Source organism: Pelophylax lessonae (assembly GCF_965119305.1).
Source record: "Pelophylax lessonae genome assembly, chromosome: 1".
Classification (NCBI taxonomy): domain Eukaryota; kingdom Metazoa; phylum Chordata; class Amphibia; order Anura; family Ranidae; genus Pelophylax; species Pelophylax lessonae.
Window position 1 is genome coordinate 540,703,798 of NC_138768.1, and position 16,192 is coordinate 540,719,989.

Consider the following 16,192-nt stretch of genomic DNA (forward strand, 5'->3'; position numbering starts at 1 on the left):
CGTCTGTGGTGGGGAGATGTCTTTGCTTCTTTCAGGATAAGTGGGTTCACAAACTGATCCATCAGGGTATAAGATCGAATACTGGTCTCGACCGTCGGACAGGTTCTTCCCGTCCAATCTTCACCTATTTCTAGACCGGTTAAGGGACCTGCGAGGGGCGGTACACGATTTGCTGTTGCAAGGGGTGATTGTGCCGGTTCCCTCTCAGGAACGCTTTCAGGGGTTTTGTTCAAACCTGTTCACCGTGCCCAGAAAGGAGGGCAAGGTGCGTCCGATCCTTGATCTCAAGGCTCTGAACCACTTCATGCGGGCACAGAAGTTTCGGATGGAGTCCCCGCTACCTCCGTGGGATCTCAATTTGGTATTATCTGTTCTTCAAAAGCCTCCTTTTTGAGAACATTCGCGAGATTCCTCTGCTTTCATTGTTTCAGAAGGTTGCCTTTTTGGTGGCTATTACTTCTGCACGCAAAATCTAAATTCTCCTGCCGCTCACCTTATTTGGTGGTCCACAGAGATAAAGTTGTACTTCGACTTAATCAGTCTTTTCTCCCTAAGGTGGTTTCTGGTTTTCATTTGAATGAAGACCTTGTGCTGCCTTCACTCTGTCCCAAGCCCAAACATCCCAAGGAAATTGCATTGCATTCTTTGGATGTGGTTCGGACGATCAGGGTTTACCTGAAGCCCACTGAGTTAGATGCTCTTTTTTTACCGACCTCGTAAAGGATTGCCTGTGTCTGCTGCGACCATTTCCAGATGGATCAGACAGACAGTTGTTCAGGCTTTTTCGCTAAATGGTCAGGTTCCTCCTTTCCCAGTGAAGGTGCATTCTACTAGAGCACTGAGTGCCTCTTATGCTTTTCGCCATCAGGCGTCAGTGATGCAAGTTTGCAAGGCAGCAACTTGGTTGTCTGTGCATATGTTCACATCATTCTACAAAGTAGATGTGTTGGCATCTTTGGGTGCCTCTTTTGGCCGCAAGGTTTTGCAGACTGCTGTTTAAAGAGAATCCTTTTTTTGTTCTCTTTGAGGGTGTATGTTTTTTTCTAGGTGAGCTCCAGTTGTTCATGGTTGAGCTCCATATTACCTGGTTGGCTAAGTTTTAGCCTTTTGGGGAGTTACGTTCTTCTTTGCATTGTCTTCCCACCTCATGAATTTACTGCTTTGGGACATCCCAATGGTCTAAGAAGATATGGAGCTGCGCCTGTCGAACGATAGTGAAAACTGGATTTTTGCACTTCCTATAAAATCCTTTTCTCTGAAGTTCATCGACCGATGCAGCACCTGCCCCTCTGCTTCTGAGTGAATGGGGTTTTTTGTTTTCTAAACACTGCTTGCAACGAAACTAGAGGCAGTAGCAGAGTGTGCGGGGTTATGCCTGCAGGGACAGCCCCCATAGGCGTAGTAAAGCTTTTTACTGCCTAGTGTCCTATTCCTGATTGGAGGAGCATAACCCAATGGTCTAAGAAGATATGGAGATTGAAGGAGCATAACCCAATGGTCTAAGAAGATATGGAACTGCGTCTGTCGATGAACTTCAGAGAAAAGGATTTTGCGGTAAGTACAAGAATTCAGTTTTTCATTTATTCTTTTCCACTAAACCCTTGGCTGGAGTTCTTTACATCTTAATCTATTACTCGATAGCTGAGGTTTATTTATATTTTGGCATCCATTAACTGCAACTGACCTCAGTAGATATGATGAAACTCTTGTTCCAAAGTATGAGACATGTCTCTCTACTCTTTAGTCCATCTGATTACTCTTTAGTCCTTTTATAACTAGTGTTTTTTTTTTTTTTTTTTTCATTAAAACATTAACTTTTTTTTACCAACACCATTTTTTAACTTTGTTAGCTTTGCTATGTTAGTTCCCTTTAAAATTTAATTTCTGTTTTGCTCATTGACGAGGACACTGCTCCTGATCTTCTTAACCATTGGGTTATACTGCCCCCTATAGGAGTAGCACACTAGGCAGAAAAAAAGTCTGGCTACGCCTATGGGCAGTCCAAGAGGGTATACTCCCTATCCCTACTATAGGTACTCTGGTTTTTTTTCTGCCCAGTCAGGAGTAAGGACCTAGTTCCTAGTTGGGATCTCTGGTCCTGGCAATTTTTTCTTTTTAGATAGATTTTTTCCTGTGAGATCTACAATGGCCAGCGAACGCACGCAGAGCTCTGTGCTAGATCGGCCGCAACATAGCCCCACCGGACAGGGACTGGCCTGCGAGTTAAACACCTTGCATGCGACTGGGTCTCGGCCCGAGTTGCAGCGTTCCACCTGGCCAACAGCCCCCCATTTCGATAGAGAGGAGGTTCTGCCTGGTTCTGGTATGGTAACTGTATCCCCTCTCCCCCTGGAGGTTTTTGGGGTGGACGTGGGCCCCTTCATGGGACAGACGGATCCCATGGTTCCCTTCCTTCCCGTTAGGCACCCCCCTCATCGGTCTGGTGGTCCTGTGGGTCATCTCACTCCCCTTCCGCCCCCCCCTCCACTGATGCTGGGGCTGTGGGGTAGCCTGGTCCACCGCCTAGGGTGGAGGCAGGGTGCGGTGCTGGTGAGGGGGGGGGGGTGCCTTGCCAGCGATCGGCTGTGGGGGGGGTCTGTACCTGTGGGGCTCCTGCCAGGGCCCTCTGTCCTGCCTGTGCCATTTTTCTGAGGCCTAGGGATCCCTCCTGGGGGTCCCTGGGAGGCTCATGGTGCCATTTTCTTGCAGCCTGTGTGCTTAATGAACGGTTGCCATGTTTGTGTAGTCCGGCGGCCATTTTTCGGTTGTTTGCCCGTGAAAATGGCGGCAGCCATGACACATTCTTAAGAAGTGGACTGTTCCACTGGTGGTGGACCCTCTGGTTTCCAGATTAAACAAGGCAACCATGATCCCGGTTAAATAGTCCCTGGCCTTAAAGAACCAAGCTGACAGGAAGGCGGAGGCTGTGGCCCGCAATATGTACACCCTGGCTTCTTTGGCACGGAGGCCGATATTCACCATTTCCCTGGTGTAGCAGACTCTGACCAAATGGGCTAGGCTTCTTTGCTGTGACCTGGAGGGGGAGTAGCTCCCTCTGCCCTGCCTTTGCTGAGCTGGCGCACCAGCTGGTCCAGGGGCTGCAGTTTATCTGTGATGTCTCTTTGGATACGGCTCCCCTAGTGGCTCGGCTCTCTGTTTTGGCAGTGGTCCTTTGGCGTGTCTTTTGGCTCAAATGCTGGTCTGCGGACCAGACTTCTAAAAAGGCCTTGACTGATCTTCCCTTTCAAGGAGATTGCCTGTTTGGTTCTACCAGGGCTGACATCATTTAAAGATCACACAGGAGGGAAGAGTACCTTTCTTCCACAGGCTAATAAGACGTGGGCCCTCCTTCTCAGCTCGTACTTTTTTTTTCCTCCCTCAGGGGCAACTGACAAGGGATTGGTGCCCTTCAGGGCCTCCTCTGGAGGATCCATGCGAACTTGGTCTGGCAAGTCAAGAGCGGACTTCTCCTTACCCGTGAACAAGGCCCCTTCAGCATGAAAGTACGCCCTCACCTGTATCAGGAGTGGGAAGGGGGGTCGTCTTAGCTTTTTCCTGAACCCGTGGACTCCTCTGGTACAAGACAAGTGGGTCCACGTGGTCATTCGGTCCAGTTACAAGATCGAGTCTTTCTTACCCTCCGGTAAGGTTCTTCCTTCCAACGTGCGACTGTCCCCGGTACGCTTACAGGCTCTTTTTAGGGCGGTGTAAGACCTTTTACTTTTAAAGGGTGATGGTCTCGGTACTAACTTCGAAATGTTTTCAAGGGTATTACACAAACCTGTTTACAGTCCCCAGGAAGGAAGGAAGGCAAGGTGCATCCAATTCTGGACATCAAGGCGCTGAACTGCTTTGTGCAGGTGCAGAAGTTCCGAATGGAGTCTGTTCGCACAATGGTGACTTCCCTGCATCAGAGTGATTTCTCTTGCCTCCGTCTATATCAAGGACGCTTACCTTCTCATTCCAATATGTGTCGGTCTCCAGCGCTTCCTCCGCTTTGGCTTGGGAGAGATGCATTATCAGTTTGTGGTGTTACCCTTTGGTTTTGCCTCTGCTCCTCGGGTCTTCACAAAAGTGTTTGCCCGGGTGCTAGCATTGTTACGCCAATAGGGGATTGCGGTACTGGGCTACTTGGACGACCTCCTTCTGCGAGCAGAGTCTCCTACTGCTCTGGTGGAAAACCTGGAAATCCCCATACGAGCTTGAGGGTGTTTTGCTGGATTCACAAAGCTTGCTGGATTCACAAAGCTGGACTATCTGGCTCTTACTCTGGTCTCTGCCTTAGCCAGAGTGCTCCTTTCTCTGGAAAAACTCCAGAAACTGCAGATGGTAATCCCTCCCGACTTTTATAGGGGTGCTGAACCTCATGGGGACTACTTTTCGAGGTGGTTCCATTTGACCAGTTCCATGCGAGGTCCCTGCAAGGGAGATTTTAGCCGAATGGGACAAGAATCCGCAGTTTCTGGATAATCCGATCCGACTGAGCCGGGGAATAAGAGTCCCTGATATAGTGGCTTCGTGCTTCAGCTGGTCAAATCCTTTATCCCCTTGTATTGGACAGTGGTCACCACGGATGCCAGCCTGTCCGGCTGGGAAGGCGTCCTCGGCAACCATTCTGCTCAGGTTGTCTGGACACTCGAAGAGTCCAGAATACCGATCAATATCTTGGTACTCTGAGCGATCAGATCGTGCCTGGAACATTGGCCGGATCGTCTTCAGGTATGTCCAGTGCGCATTCAATCGGACAATGCCACGGCTGTGGCTTATTTCAGTCACCAGGGAGGCATAAGAAGTGTCTTGGCAGCTCTAGAGGTAGCCGGCATTCTAAGGTGAGCAGAACAGTTCGTTCCAGCCCCCTCCACCGTACACATTCCCTGGGTGGGACATCTGGCAGGCGAATTACCTCAGTCGGCAGGCGTTGGACCAAGGGGAGTGGTCCCTTCATCCGGTTCATCAGTTTTGTCTCCGGTGGGGCATCCCCGAGGTGGATCTGTTGGCGTCCTGGCTCAACAAAGGTGCAGAGGTTTGTGGCTCGATCTCGGGATCCTCTGGTGGACACCACAGATGCGCTGGTAGCACCGTGGGGTCAGTATCGTCCGATTTAGGCCTTCCCTCCTCTCAAGCTTCTGCCAAGACTTCTACGCAGGATCGAGGCAGAAGGGATTCCAGTCATCTTAGTGGCCCTGGACTGGCCTCGCCGGGTTTGGTACGCTGACCTGGTGCAACTGGTCACCGACGTTCCTTGGAAGCTCTGTGATTCAAAAGCTGTTAAAAGCTAGTAAATCTACTTCTAGGAAGATCTACCACCGTACGTGGAAGACATATATTTTGCTTGGTGTGCTAATTTTTCGGTGGCTCAGATCTTTTCCTTCCTTCAATGGGGGTGGGGGGGGGGGGGGGGCTTGAGCATAAACTGGCTTTGAGTACTATCAAGTGTTCTTTCAATGGCCCCTGGCCACATACTCCTTAATGTGTACTTTTCTTTAGGGAGTTAGGCACTTGACCCCTCCAGTGCAGTGTCTGTTGCCACCTTGGGACCTCAATTTGGTGCTCTTAGTCCCACAGAATCCTCCTTTTGAGAATCTTCACGAGATTACCCTGCTTACGCTGTCCCAGAATGTGGCCTTTTTGGGGGCCTTTCACCCTGCATGCAGGGTGTCGGAATTGGTGGCGTTACCCTGTCGTTCACCTTACTTGGTGGTTCTTGATAAGGTGGTTCTTCGCTCTTGTCCGTTGTTCCTTCCTCAGGTTGTCTCTGATTTTCATTTGAATGAAGACATTGTGTTGCCTTCCCTGTGTCCCAGGCCAAAACATCTGAAGGAAATTGCTTTGCATACCTTGGATGTGGTCTGGGCGATTTAGGGTGTACCTGGCAGATGCAGAGTCTCTTTTACGAAAATCAGCCTCACAATTTGTGCTTACGGATGGGCCTCGGAAAGGGTTGTCTGCTTCCTCTGCAACCATTACCAGATGGATCAGACAGACAGTGATTCAGGCCTATTCCATCAAGGGTCAGGTTCCTCCTTTCCCTGTCAAGGCACACTCTACTCGGGCGCTCAGTGCCTCTTGGGCCTTCCGTCATCAGTCGTCAGTGCGCAGGTTTGCAAGGCAACCACTTGGTTGTCCGTGCACACTTTCACAAAGTTCTATAAGGTGGATGTGTTGGCATCTGCGGATGCTTCGTTTGGCCGCAATGTTTTGAAGGCTGCTGTTTAGAGGACGTGGTCCTCTTTTGAGGGAGTTAAACCTTATTGGCTAAGAAGCTCAACGGATACCAGCAGAAGTTTGACGCGACCTCCATAGATACCACTCACGTTCATATTTAGATACTGTACCATCTCTATAAGCTATAATTTTCTCATACTCTGCTATAATGTTAATGTGTCTTAGGATTTCACGTATACTCTCGATATTTCGTTTGTCTTACATTTTTGCATTGTTGCTGATCTAGCCGCATAGATTATCTGGGTGGCTACCGATCTAGTACCTGATGGGAATGAAGAGCTTAATACTAAGGATAGCCTGTTTGATGTTCGGCTTGGCCAATATTCCAGTGAGTCTTGAAATTTGTTTAAATATTTCCGCCCAGAAGCTGCGCAGGTGCAGGCAGTCCCAAACCATATGGGATAAAGTGCCCACACGTCCGCAACTCCTCCAGCAAAGATTTGAATGATCAGATGAAAATTTCGCAAGTATGTATGGAGTAAAATGTTGAGAGCTCCCAGTAATTGGAGCATCTAGTGAAGCGGTAGTTATCATGGATCGCTTTCTACCATTGGAGATCAGAGAATGTTTTGCCAGTTCCATGTCCCATTTAAGTAGGGGGGATGTTTTGAAAAATGACTTTTTAGGGTTGATTTTGGTGTATATTAGTGAGATGCCCTTTGTCTTGGTAGAGTGCCAGAAATTCTAAATTTCTTTATCCACATTTACGTGGGTTACTTTTACACCTTTTGCAGAAGGAAATAATTTGATTGTATAGTAGAATATCTATACACGGAATGTTGTATTTGTCAGCTAGGGTACTGAATGGCAATTTTTTGTTGTGATCGTATAGATCCTTAAGGTATAAGAGACCTCTCCCCTCCCAAGAAGCTGTGGATATATTGGGTATTACCCATTTAAGAGTTTCCAAAGAAATGGGGATGGAATGGGCCATGTTTGTATTACCCCCCCCCCCCCACACCAGTTTCACACAACCCCACTCCTGTAGAGCTGCCCGAATGGTGGGGTGGCTACTTTGCCTACCGTAACCAGCTCTGAAGCCAGGAGAAGAGATTGAGGTGATCTATTATGCATCCATGCAAATTCCAGTTGGCTCCACGGTTTAGCATGGGGCCATCGAAACCAGCATCTAAGTTGGTCTAGAATCGCTACTGTGTGGTAGTCTTTTAAAATCGGGATTCCCATGCCCCCCGCATATTTTATTTTTAGCCTGCATCTGGACAGATAATCTTGCTTTCTTTTCAGATAAAGTGAAACCATTGCTTCTGTATGAGATTAAAGAAGTGGGTAGCTGGATAGGTATTGCTCTGAACAAATTGAGTAACTTTGGTAACAAACATTTTATATGCCACTATACGACCTGACCAGGAAAGGTAATATTTGTGAAGTCTATTCATCTCTTGCTATATGTGGGATACAAGAGGGGTGAAGTAAGATTGAAGTAGTTTGGACAGAGGGGAGGTCAGTTTGATACCTAGATATATCTACTGACCCTGACGACCAGGGATAGGGCAAACTATTTTGCAGATGGTTTTTTAAACGTTGGTTAATAGCTACGCCCAAAATATTGGATTTGATTGTGTTTACTTTATAGTAATTTGCTTTTCTGAAGGAAAAAGTTTATGGGCCGCTGTTTGGGAGTTTACTGGGCCAGAAAGTTTAATTATAACATCATCTGCGAAAAGTGATCTAGTATGTTGGACGCCGTGGGAAGAAATGCCTTTTATGCGAGGGTGGGATCTCATTGCTTCAGCTAACAGTTCCATTACAACGGCAAAAATAAGAGAGGACAGGGGGCAACCCTGTCTAGTCCCGTTTGTTATCTGTAATTTTTTTGAGAACATGCCTTCTGTTTACACAAAAGCTGATGGGGAAGAGTATAAGGTGAGTATTGCATTTTGGATCTGGCCTGTCAAACCAAATGTTTCTAGCACTTAAATTTGATAACCCCAGTGGACCCTTTTAAAGGCCTTCTCTGCGTCTAATGTAAGAAACAGAGAAGGTACCTTTTGATTGTTCAGACAAGTGAATCCGATTGATCATCCTCCTGGTTGCGTCCATGGCCTATCTTCCTGAAATGAATCCCACCTGATCTGAGTTTACTAAGTTGGGTAACCGTTTTGCTAGGCGGTTGGCCAGAATTGTAGCATATAGTTTGACATCAACATTAAGTAATGAAATTGGTCGGAAGTTTTGTGGGGCATTTGGAGTTTAGCCTGGTTTGGAAAGGGCGATTATTGTGGCCGTAAGCATCTCCGGAGGAAATCGAGCACCGATCATTGCAGCGTTGAAAACCTGCAGAAGATACGGAGAGAGTGCCTCCTTAAATTATAGTTTTCAGATGAGCATCCATCTGGGCCTGATGCTTTGATAGGCCAACCTTTGATAGCTCTATTGAGTTCCGATATCGGCAGGTTTAGTTAGTCCAAATCAGTTTGGGAGAGTGTGGATAGGTTCACCGAGGAAAGAAACTCAGACATAGCCGTGTCTGATGGTTGATGGATGGTAGAGTCGTTCTTCAAATTCAATAATGTTTCATAATATTCGCTAAAAGCGTCTGCTATCTTCATCCTAAAACTGGTAATAAGATTTGCAACCCGAAGGAGTATATAAGGGATTTTTTGTGTAATGACTTTGTTTCTAAGTTGGGATGCTAAAGCTTTTCCTGCCTTATTGCCAAACCGGTACCATTGAGCTTTTAGTGAGCTGATACGACATTCTTGTTGTGATACTAAAAGGGCCCTTAAATCCTGTCTGGCAAGAAAAAATTGCTTGCATATAGACCGAGTGATATGTTTGTTATCGTCTTCCAGACGTTTGATTAGAGACAACAGTTTGTTGAGCCGCTTCGCTCGTAGTTTCCTAACTTTTGCTGCTAACTGAATTAAAATACCTCTGGCATACAATTTATGTGTGTTCCATAGCGTGAAGGGGTTGCTGGCCGAGGGCGCATTTATACCAAAGAACTTTTAGAGTTGACAAGATACATTTTTGGTTTTCCGGGAGTGACATATGGACATCATTTTGTCATCTGTTCACCCTGGTAGTGCAGCCAGTCCCCCCCCACACTGATGGACACCGGAGCATGTTCCGACCAGGTAATATAGAGTACCTCTGAATCTGAAATCTTTTGCAATAAGAACTTATCCACCAAAAATAAATCTATACGAGAATAATTGTGATGAACATGCGAAAAAAAGATATAGTCCCTTTTCGGAGGAATGTTGGCATCGCCAGATGTCAGAGGTCCACGGATGCCATAAAATTTGCCAATGTCACTCTGCGCCGTTGTTTATTGGGGTCAATAGACAGGTCCAAGTCCATGTTGGGCACTGCATTGAAGTCTCCACACAGGATGACATGACCCTGGCGCAGTGATGTCACTTTTCTCCAGATTTTCTGCAAGCAGGATATTTGTTTAACATTGGGATAATACAAGTTCACTAGAGTATTATATTTGTTTCCTCCAATTTCATAGATCAAGATAATGAATCTGTCAGCCTCACCCAGATAGAGATCCAACTGTACGAATTGTCAGAGTTTTTAATGGCAATAGCTACGCCTTTCTTTTTGGATGGACGATTAGCACAGAATATGTGAGAGAAGTTCCTATGTTTAAAGACAGATGGGTTGTTGGACGCAAAGTGGGTCTCTTGGAAGCAGGCCACATCGCATCCCAGGCGCTCTACCTCTTTCCAGGCAGATTGCTTCTTAAAGGGGCTATTCAGTCCTTTTACGTTCATAGATGATATCCGGAATGCCATTGAGACAGGGATAAGTGTAGGTGTGCTGTGGTTTAAATAGGGAGAAGCTGGAGTGTCACAGTAAGTGTATGCGTTTTGTTACTTGGTCCTAGACGATTGGCAGAGATGGATGATTTCGAGGTCACTCGCATTGTGTATCCGCTGGACTCATCGGTAACCATTCGTTGGTGTATAGAGCTGTAATAAAACTCAACAGAATGTAAATAACAATGCTCCAAAATCTGAGAGGGAGCAGGAAAAACATAAAGAAATTAAGAATTATAAAAAAAAAGGCGATTCCGCTTGACATCTGTGCTAGAATATCACTGCTAAATCTGTGGGGTCTAAATCTGTGGGGTCAAGAAAGAAAATCAATGTGGCGTCCGTCCGGGCTGTCAGGACATAGTCTCATCTGTATTTAAAGAAGATCTCCGGATTCAACCCACTTCAGTATCTGAGTCATCTTGCGCATGCCCAGGTGAATGCAGGGAGGCCCCACGCTCCGCCGGGTGTTCGTTAATTATCCACCATGTTCTCAACAGGCAAAGGCCTTCTTTCATGGTATTGATTGTGTGAGTAGATCCATTCTTTGTTACAAGGATCTTAGCAGGATATAGCCACCTGAGCGTAATGTGATTATTTAGGGATTTTGTGATGGTGGCTAACTCTCTTCTGCGTTGCATAGTAAAAGCTGACAAGTCAGCAAAACTACAGGATCTGTCATTTTTTGAAGGAAGATTATCCCTGTTCCTAGTAGTCATCACGATCTTTTCTTTCTTGTGAAACAAATGGATTCTCACTATCGTATCCCTAGGTAAGTGCAAAGGGATATGTTTGGGTCTTGGTAGCCTGTGTATATGATCTATAATTCAATCCTCCAAAGGAGCATCAGGCAGGGCTTCCGTAAGAATGTCTGTGAAATAATCCTTCAAATCTGGGGGTTTAACCGATTCAGGAATCCCACGGATTTTAATGTTGTTCCTGCGGGATCTGTCCTCCCCAAATCCCCCATTTTGGACTTCATCCATTGAATTTCATCTTCCCTGTCGTTATGTGTGTCCACAAGATTGTTAAAGGTAGATGCGAATTCTGACATTTTAGACTATATGTAAGACTCTTTCTGTGACAGCCGTTACTTCTGATTTGAACTGTTGTCAGTTGCATAAAATCTGCATGCAGTGTAGATCTCGGGGATATTAGCATATCCTTAAAAGTAGTGTCTATGACAGGGGAATTGCTAGTGAGGTAGTCTGAAATGGAGTCCTGCTGTCTAGTGTCTTCTAAAGAAGAATCAAGCTGGCTTACCTCCAGGTCAGACGCAGGTGGAGAGTTCCTACGTGATTTACATTTAGTGGGGCTGGATGTGGAGGATGGTGGGAGCGATCGTTCCCCTGTATCCCGCCTGAAGCCTGGGCTGGAGCCGTTCTGAGTCTGGGAGCCTCGTGCTGTATTGGCTTTGCTGTCTGAGCGGCTGGGGGAAGAAATCGTCGCTGTATAGGTGCCCGACAGCACGTGGCAGAGAGGAGCTCGTTCACAGAGCATCCATTCATTCCGGCAGTTGGCTACGCCCCCGAAAGCAGGGATGTTAAATATCCACCATTATCTGTATCCCAAACTCTAAAGAGAGAAGAGCGTTGTTTGCCAAGACTGGGTTGAAATATGAGCACTAGTTTTGTACTAAGGGTTTTTCCCCCCTTATTTTTTTTCCCCCTTATTCCCCCCCCCTTATTTTTTTCCCCCCATTGAAATGAAAGGATAGATCTAAAAATGATGCTTGTAATGTTTCCTTTTTTTTTTTTTTTTTTTTTTTCCCTATTGGCTTTATAACTAAAAAGTGTGAGTGTTAGGATAGCACAAGAAAATTTAAATTGTCTCGTGTTGCTGTAATTTGGAATATTAGGCTTTTATTGTCATTTATCATTAGTAAGATAAGCATTGCTTGAATATACCTGATGCCAATCTCTAGATTCATTTTTGCCTTTTGAGCATCACAGCCAAATTTCAGTTATTTGTCAAAGAGTAGAGCTTGGACTGTAACATGGCCCATTACATAATATGGCATGCAATCAAGGAATGTTTGTTGTACCCACACCAAAGAAACACTGGGTCACTTTGTACAGTGGACTGATAATTGTGCATGCTAGGTTGAATGCATGGTGTTAGTTGGTGACAAAATTATATTGTGCAGTGTTTTTCATTTTGAGCATATGGAATGTATATATTTTTTTCTAAGTATTTTACTCTTGAATCTCCCTTGCAGTTGCTTCCTGGTTCATTTCACCCCTGCTATCCGGCCTGATGTCTGGTGCTCTCTTTTTGTTGATTAAGTATTTCATCTTGAATAAGGTAAATCACATTTAATATTCTTACACTTGTTTAACATATTCATTTGTATAGCTAAGTGTAAGTGGATTCTTTTAAGTTGCACTGCAGTTAGTGTTGTATTATTTGCTGCCTAACGCAAGGCTTTATAAGCTGTGCAAGGGGAACTGGGAAGCCTGGTTTCTCATCACCTGAACATTAGGATAGCCTCTCATTGTTTATTACAGTAATTAGTCAATATGCAGCTGGCCTGTTTTTTTGTTTTTTTCCTTCTTGAATGGAGAGAAACCTACAGCCTAAAAAAAAAAAAAAAAAAACTATTTGTGTAGAGGAGGGGTGGATAGAAGGGATGATTGCTTTGAGGGTAAATATCTGCTGATACAATTAAAATGGAACCTTAAAGAGGTTGTAAACTCATTAAAAAAATGTTTTTTTTTTTCCAACCTGAAAGAGAAACACATAATGAGCTAGTATGCATTGCATACTAGCTCATTATGAAATACTTACCTTAGAACGAGCCCCCCGCTGTGCTGCCCGCTTACCTGTATGACGGGCGACATGTTCAGTCGCCCGTCTTCCGGGATAGCGGCATCCGGCCATCTGATTGGCCAGACCCGCGATTACGTCACTCCCGTGCATGCGCACGGGAGCCGACGGTCACGGCACGGGTCTCTGAAGGAAGGATACCAGTGGCCGTTCCTTCAGAGCGCATGCGCCAGTGACGTCACTGGCTGCATGTAAGGTAAATATCTCCTAAACGGTACATGTTTAGGAGATATTTACAGTACCTAATAGGTAAGCCTTATCATAGGCTTAGCTATAGGTAAAAGTGTCAGAGGAGGGTTTACTTCCTCTTTAAGATATGTGCTGCAGCGCTTAATTAAGTGCAACTGCACTTAGTTTTCTCTCTTTCCCATGCAAAGTCCCACAAGTTTTTTGAAAATGTTATAAATTTTAATTTTTACAAACTCTGCTGCTTCAGTGTTTATAAATCTTTTTTTTTTTATCAGATGTTAGTATGGTATACTGAAGTATAATTACAAGCATTTCATAAGTGTCAAATTATTTTTGACAGTTACATTAGGTTTATTAAAAGTCAATATTTGCAGTGTTGACCCTTCGTTTTTTAAGACCTCTGCAACCTGCCCTGGCATGCTGTCAATCAACATCTGGGCCACATCCTGACTGATGGCAGCCTATTGCTGCATAATCAATGCTTGGAGTTTGTCAGAATATATATATATATATATATATATATATATATATATATATATATATATATATATACGCATGAATTATAATCTAATCAATAATATAATTTTATTATATACTATAATAAATATATATATATATATATATATATATATATTTATATTATAAAATAAAATTATATTATTGATTAGGTTATAATTCATGCGTTTGTGTTTCAAATTTATCACATCCGGGATGTCTACTAGAGTCTTCTTGTTTTTGTCAGGTTTAAGTCAGTAATTACTAAGAATTGTAGGCCTATAATGCATAACGCCAAATTTCCATGCAAAAAATTGTACCGCTTTTGGTACATAATTCCTGACATAATCATACCGCCAGAGAGGTTAACAGATGAAATTGTGCTACTTGTAGTAACAGGTTAGAACCAGTTTGTTTGTTAAACCTGTGCAATAAGAGACCTGTTTTAGAACCCATGTAACATATTTTAAGCTCTTTCCATTGATTTAACTTGTCATAGCTATAGATCTTGGTTCTAACTTCTATGACGGGATCTTTGTTTTGTTTTTTTTATTTCAGGAGGATCCAGTGCCTAATGGGCTGCGAGCACTCCCAGTATTTTATGCTGCTACAATAGGAATTAATGCATTTTCTATTTTATATACAGGGGCACCATGTAAGTAGTTTCATTTTAAAGACTTAAAAGGGTAACTCCACTTTTGTAAAGAATTATAGTAATTAAAAAAAGATAATCTAGCATATACAATTGCAAGCCATATGGTAATTTTAATGTTATTAAAATGTACCTTTTTAATCTGTAGCCACTGTAGTCTTTTGTAATAACTAGGGTTGAGCGGACACCTAGATGTCCGTGTTCGACGGGTTCGGCCGAACTTTAAAAAAAAGTCCGGGTCCGTGTCCCGGACTTTTACCGAACTTTTCCCGGACACCGAACCCCATTGAAGTCAATGGGGACCCGAACTTTAAGGCACTAAAATGGCTCTAAAACACCAAAGGAAAGGGCTAGAGTGCTGCAAATGGCAGCAAAACGTAATTAAGAGCATGGCAAGTGCTCTGCAAACAAATGTGGATAGGGAAATAACTTAAAACAACAAAAAAAACCAGAAAAATAAAACATTGTTCTTCTTCATCTCTGAAGGACGAGGCCCATATGGAGTAGGAGGGAGGTTAAGGTGGTGGTGGATGTGGCGGTGACATAGGCGTGCGCACAGGGTGTGCTGGGTGTGCCTGGGCACACCCTAATCACCTAGGGCACATAGCATTGCCAGTGAGGAGATGGGAAAGATCTCCCTGGGACCTGCTCTGCTCTATTTCTCCTTGCCTACAGGTACATGGCCCCGATACATTACTCTCCCTGCTGGCAAACACATGCATGTGTATTTCAACTTTGGGGTGCACACCTTAATGCAATAGGCTGCGCACACCTATGGGCGGTGTAGGTGGAAGCGGCGGTGGAGGAGGACCAGGGCCGGATTAACAGCATCATGGGCTTGGTGCTGAGGATTTTGAAGGGCCTTAGGGCCGTGCCTTGCCATGCACCCAGAGGAGGAAGGGTGCAGCCATGCATGCCTAATTCAACATGGGATGCTGTCTCTGAAGCCCATAAACACATCCATGCATCGCCAACTGTCCCTCCTTGTCCGGCCTTCACGCTGTGTGGGGAGGTTCTGAGGGTGCTGCCTGGGGAAGCGAGCATAGAAGCCAGACTTCTGTGTTTACAAGTGACAGAAGAGCGGTAACAGTGAATATGGCCAACCCGGGGCCTATATAAAAGGTAGGGGCCTGGAGCTGCAGCTCCAATAGCCCCTACATTAATCTGGCCCTGAGGAGGAGGACGAGGTAGCCAACACTGCTTCTTTTCACAAATTTTAAATGAGGGTACACCCCAAAAGAGTGAGAGCAAAAATGGAACAATGGGTGGGTAAGGTCGGTATCCATTGCTATTCTGCATAAGGTACGGAAAAGTCCAGTGGGATCCATGCCTGGTTCATTTTAATGAACGTGAGCTTGTCCACATTGTCTCTGGACAGGCGGCTGCGCTTGTCTGTTATAACGCCCCCAGCCGTGCTAAATACCCGTTCAGATAATACACTGGCTGCAGGGCACGCCAGCACCTCCAAGGCGTAAAGGGCAAGCTCAGGCCATGTGCCCAATTTGGAGACCCAGAAGTTGAAGGGGGCAGACCCGTCATTCACTACATGTAGGCGTGTGCACACATACTGCTCCACCATGTTGGTAAAATGCTGCCTCCTGCTAAGACGTTCCATCTGAGCTGCTGGTGCTGCTGTTTGTTGTGGCGTGCTGACAAAGCTTTTCCACATTTCGGCCATGCTAACCCTGCCTTCTGAGGTGCTGGCGGTGCCCTGGTTGCGTTGGCGACCTCCTCCTCCTCCTCCTCTGCCTTGTGCTTCCACTGTGGCCCCGCTGTCAGATGGGAATGCCAGCAGCATGGCGTCTACCAGCGTGCGCTTGTACTCGCGCATCTTGCGATCGCGCTCCAGTGAGTGAATTAAGGACGGTACGTTGTCCTTGTAACGGGGATCCAGCAGCGTGGCCACCCAGTAATCAGCACAAGTTAGAATGTGGGCAACTCGGCGGTCGTTGTGGAGACACTGCAGCATGTAATCGCTCATGTGTGCCAGGCTGCCCAGAGGCAACGAAAGGCTGTCCTC

General features: G+C 45.4%; 1 protein-coding gene across 2 annotated transcripts in view; it reads left to right on the top strand.

The window, feature by feature from the left end:
• The window catches only part of SLC20A2 (solute carrier family 20 member 2), a 102,875-nt gene that overhangs the window by 38,017 nt on the left and 48,666 nt on the right, over positions 1 to 16,192 (top strand). For both annotated transcript variants that reach the window (XM_082275110.1, XM_082275111.1), the window contains exons 3-4: positions 12,229 to 12,314; positions 14,079 to 14,175. In XM_082275110.1, the coding sequence (XP_082131236.1) occupies positions 12,229 to 12,314; positions 14,079 to 14,175 (183 nt within the window). The remainder of the gene's footprint in view (positions 1 to 12,228; positions 12,315 to 14,078; positions 14,176 to 16,192) is intronic.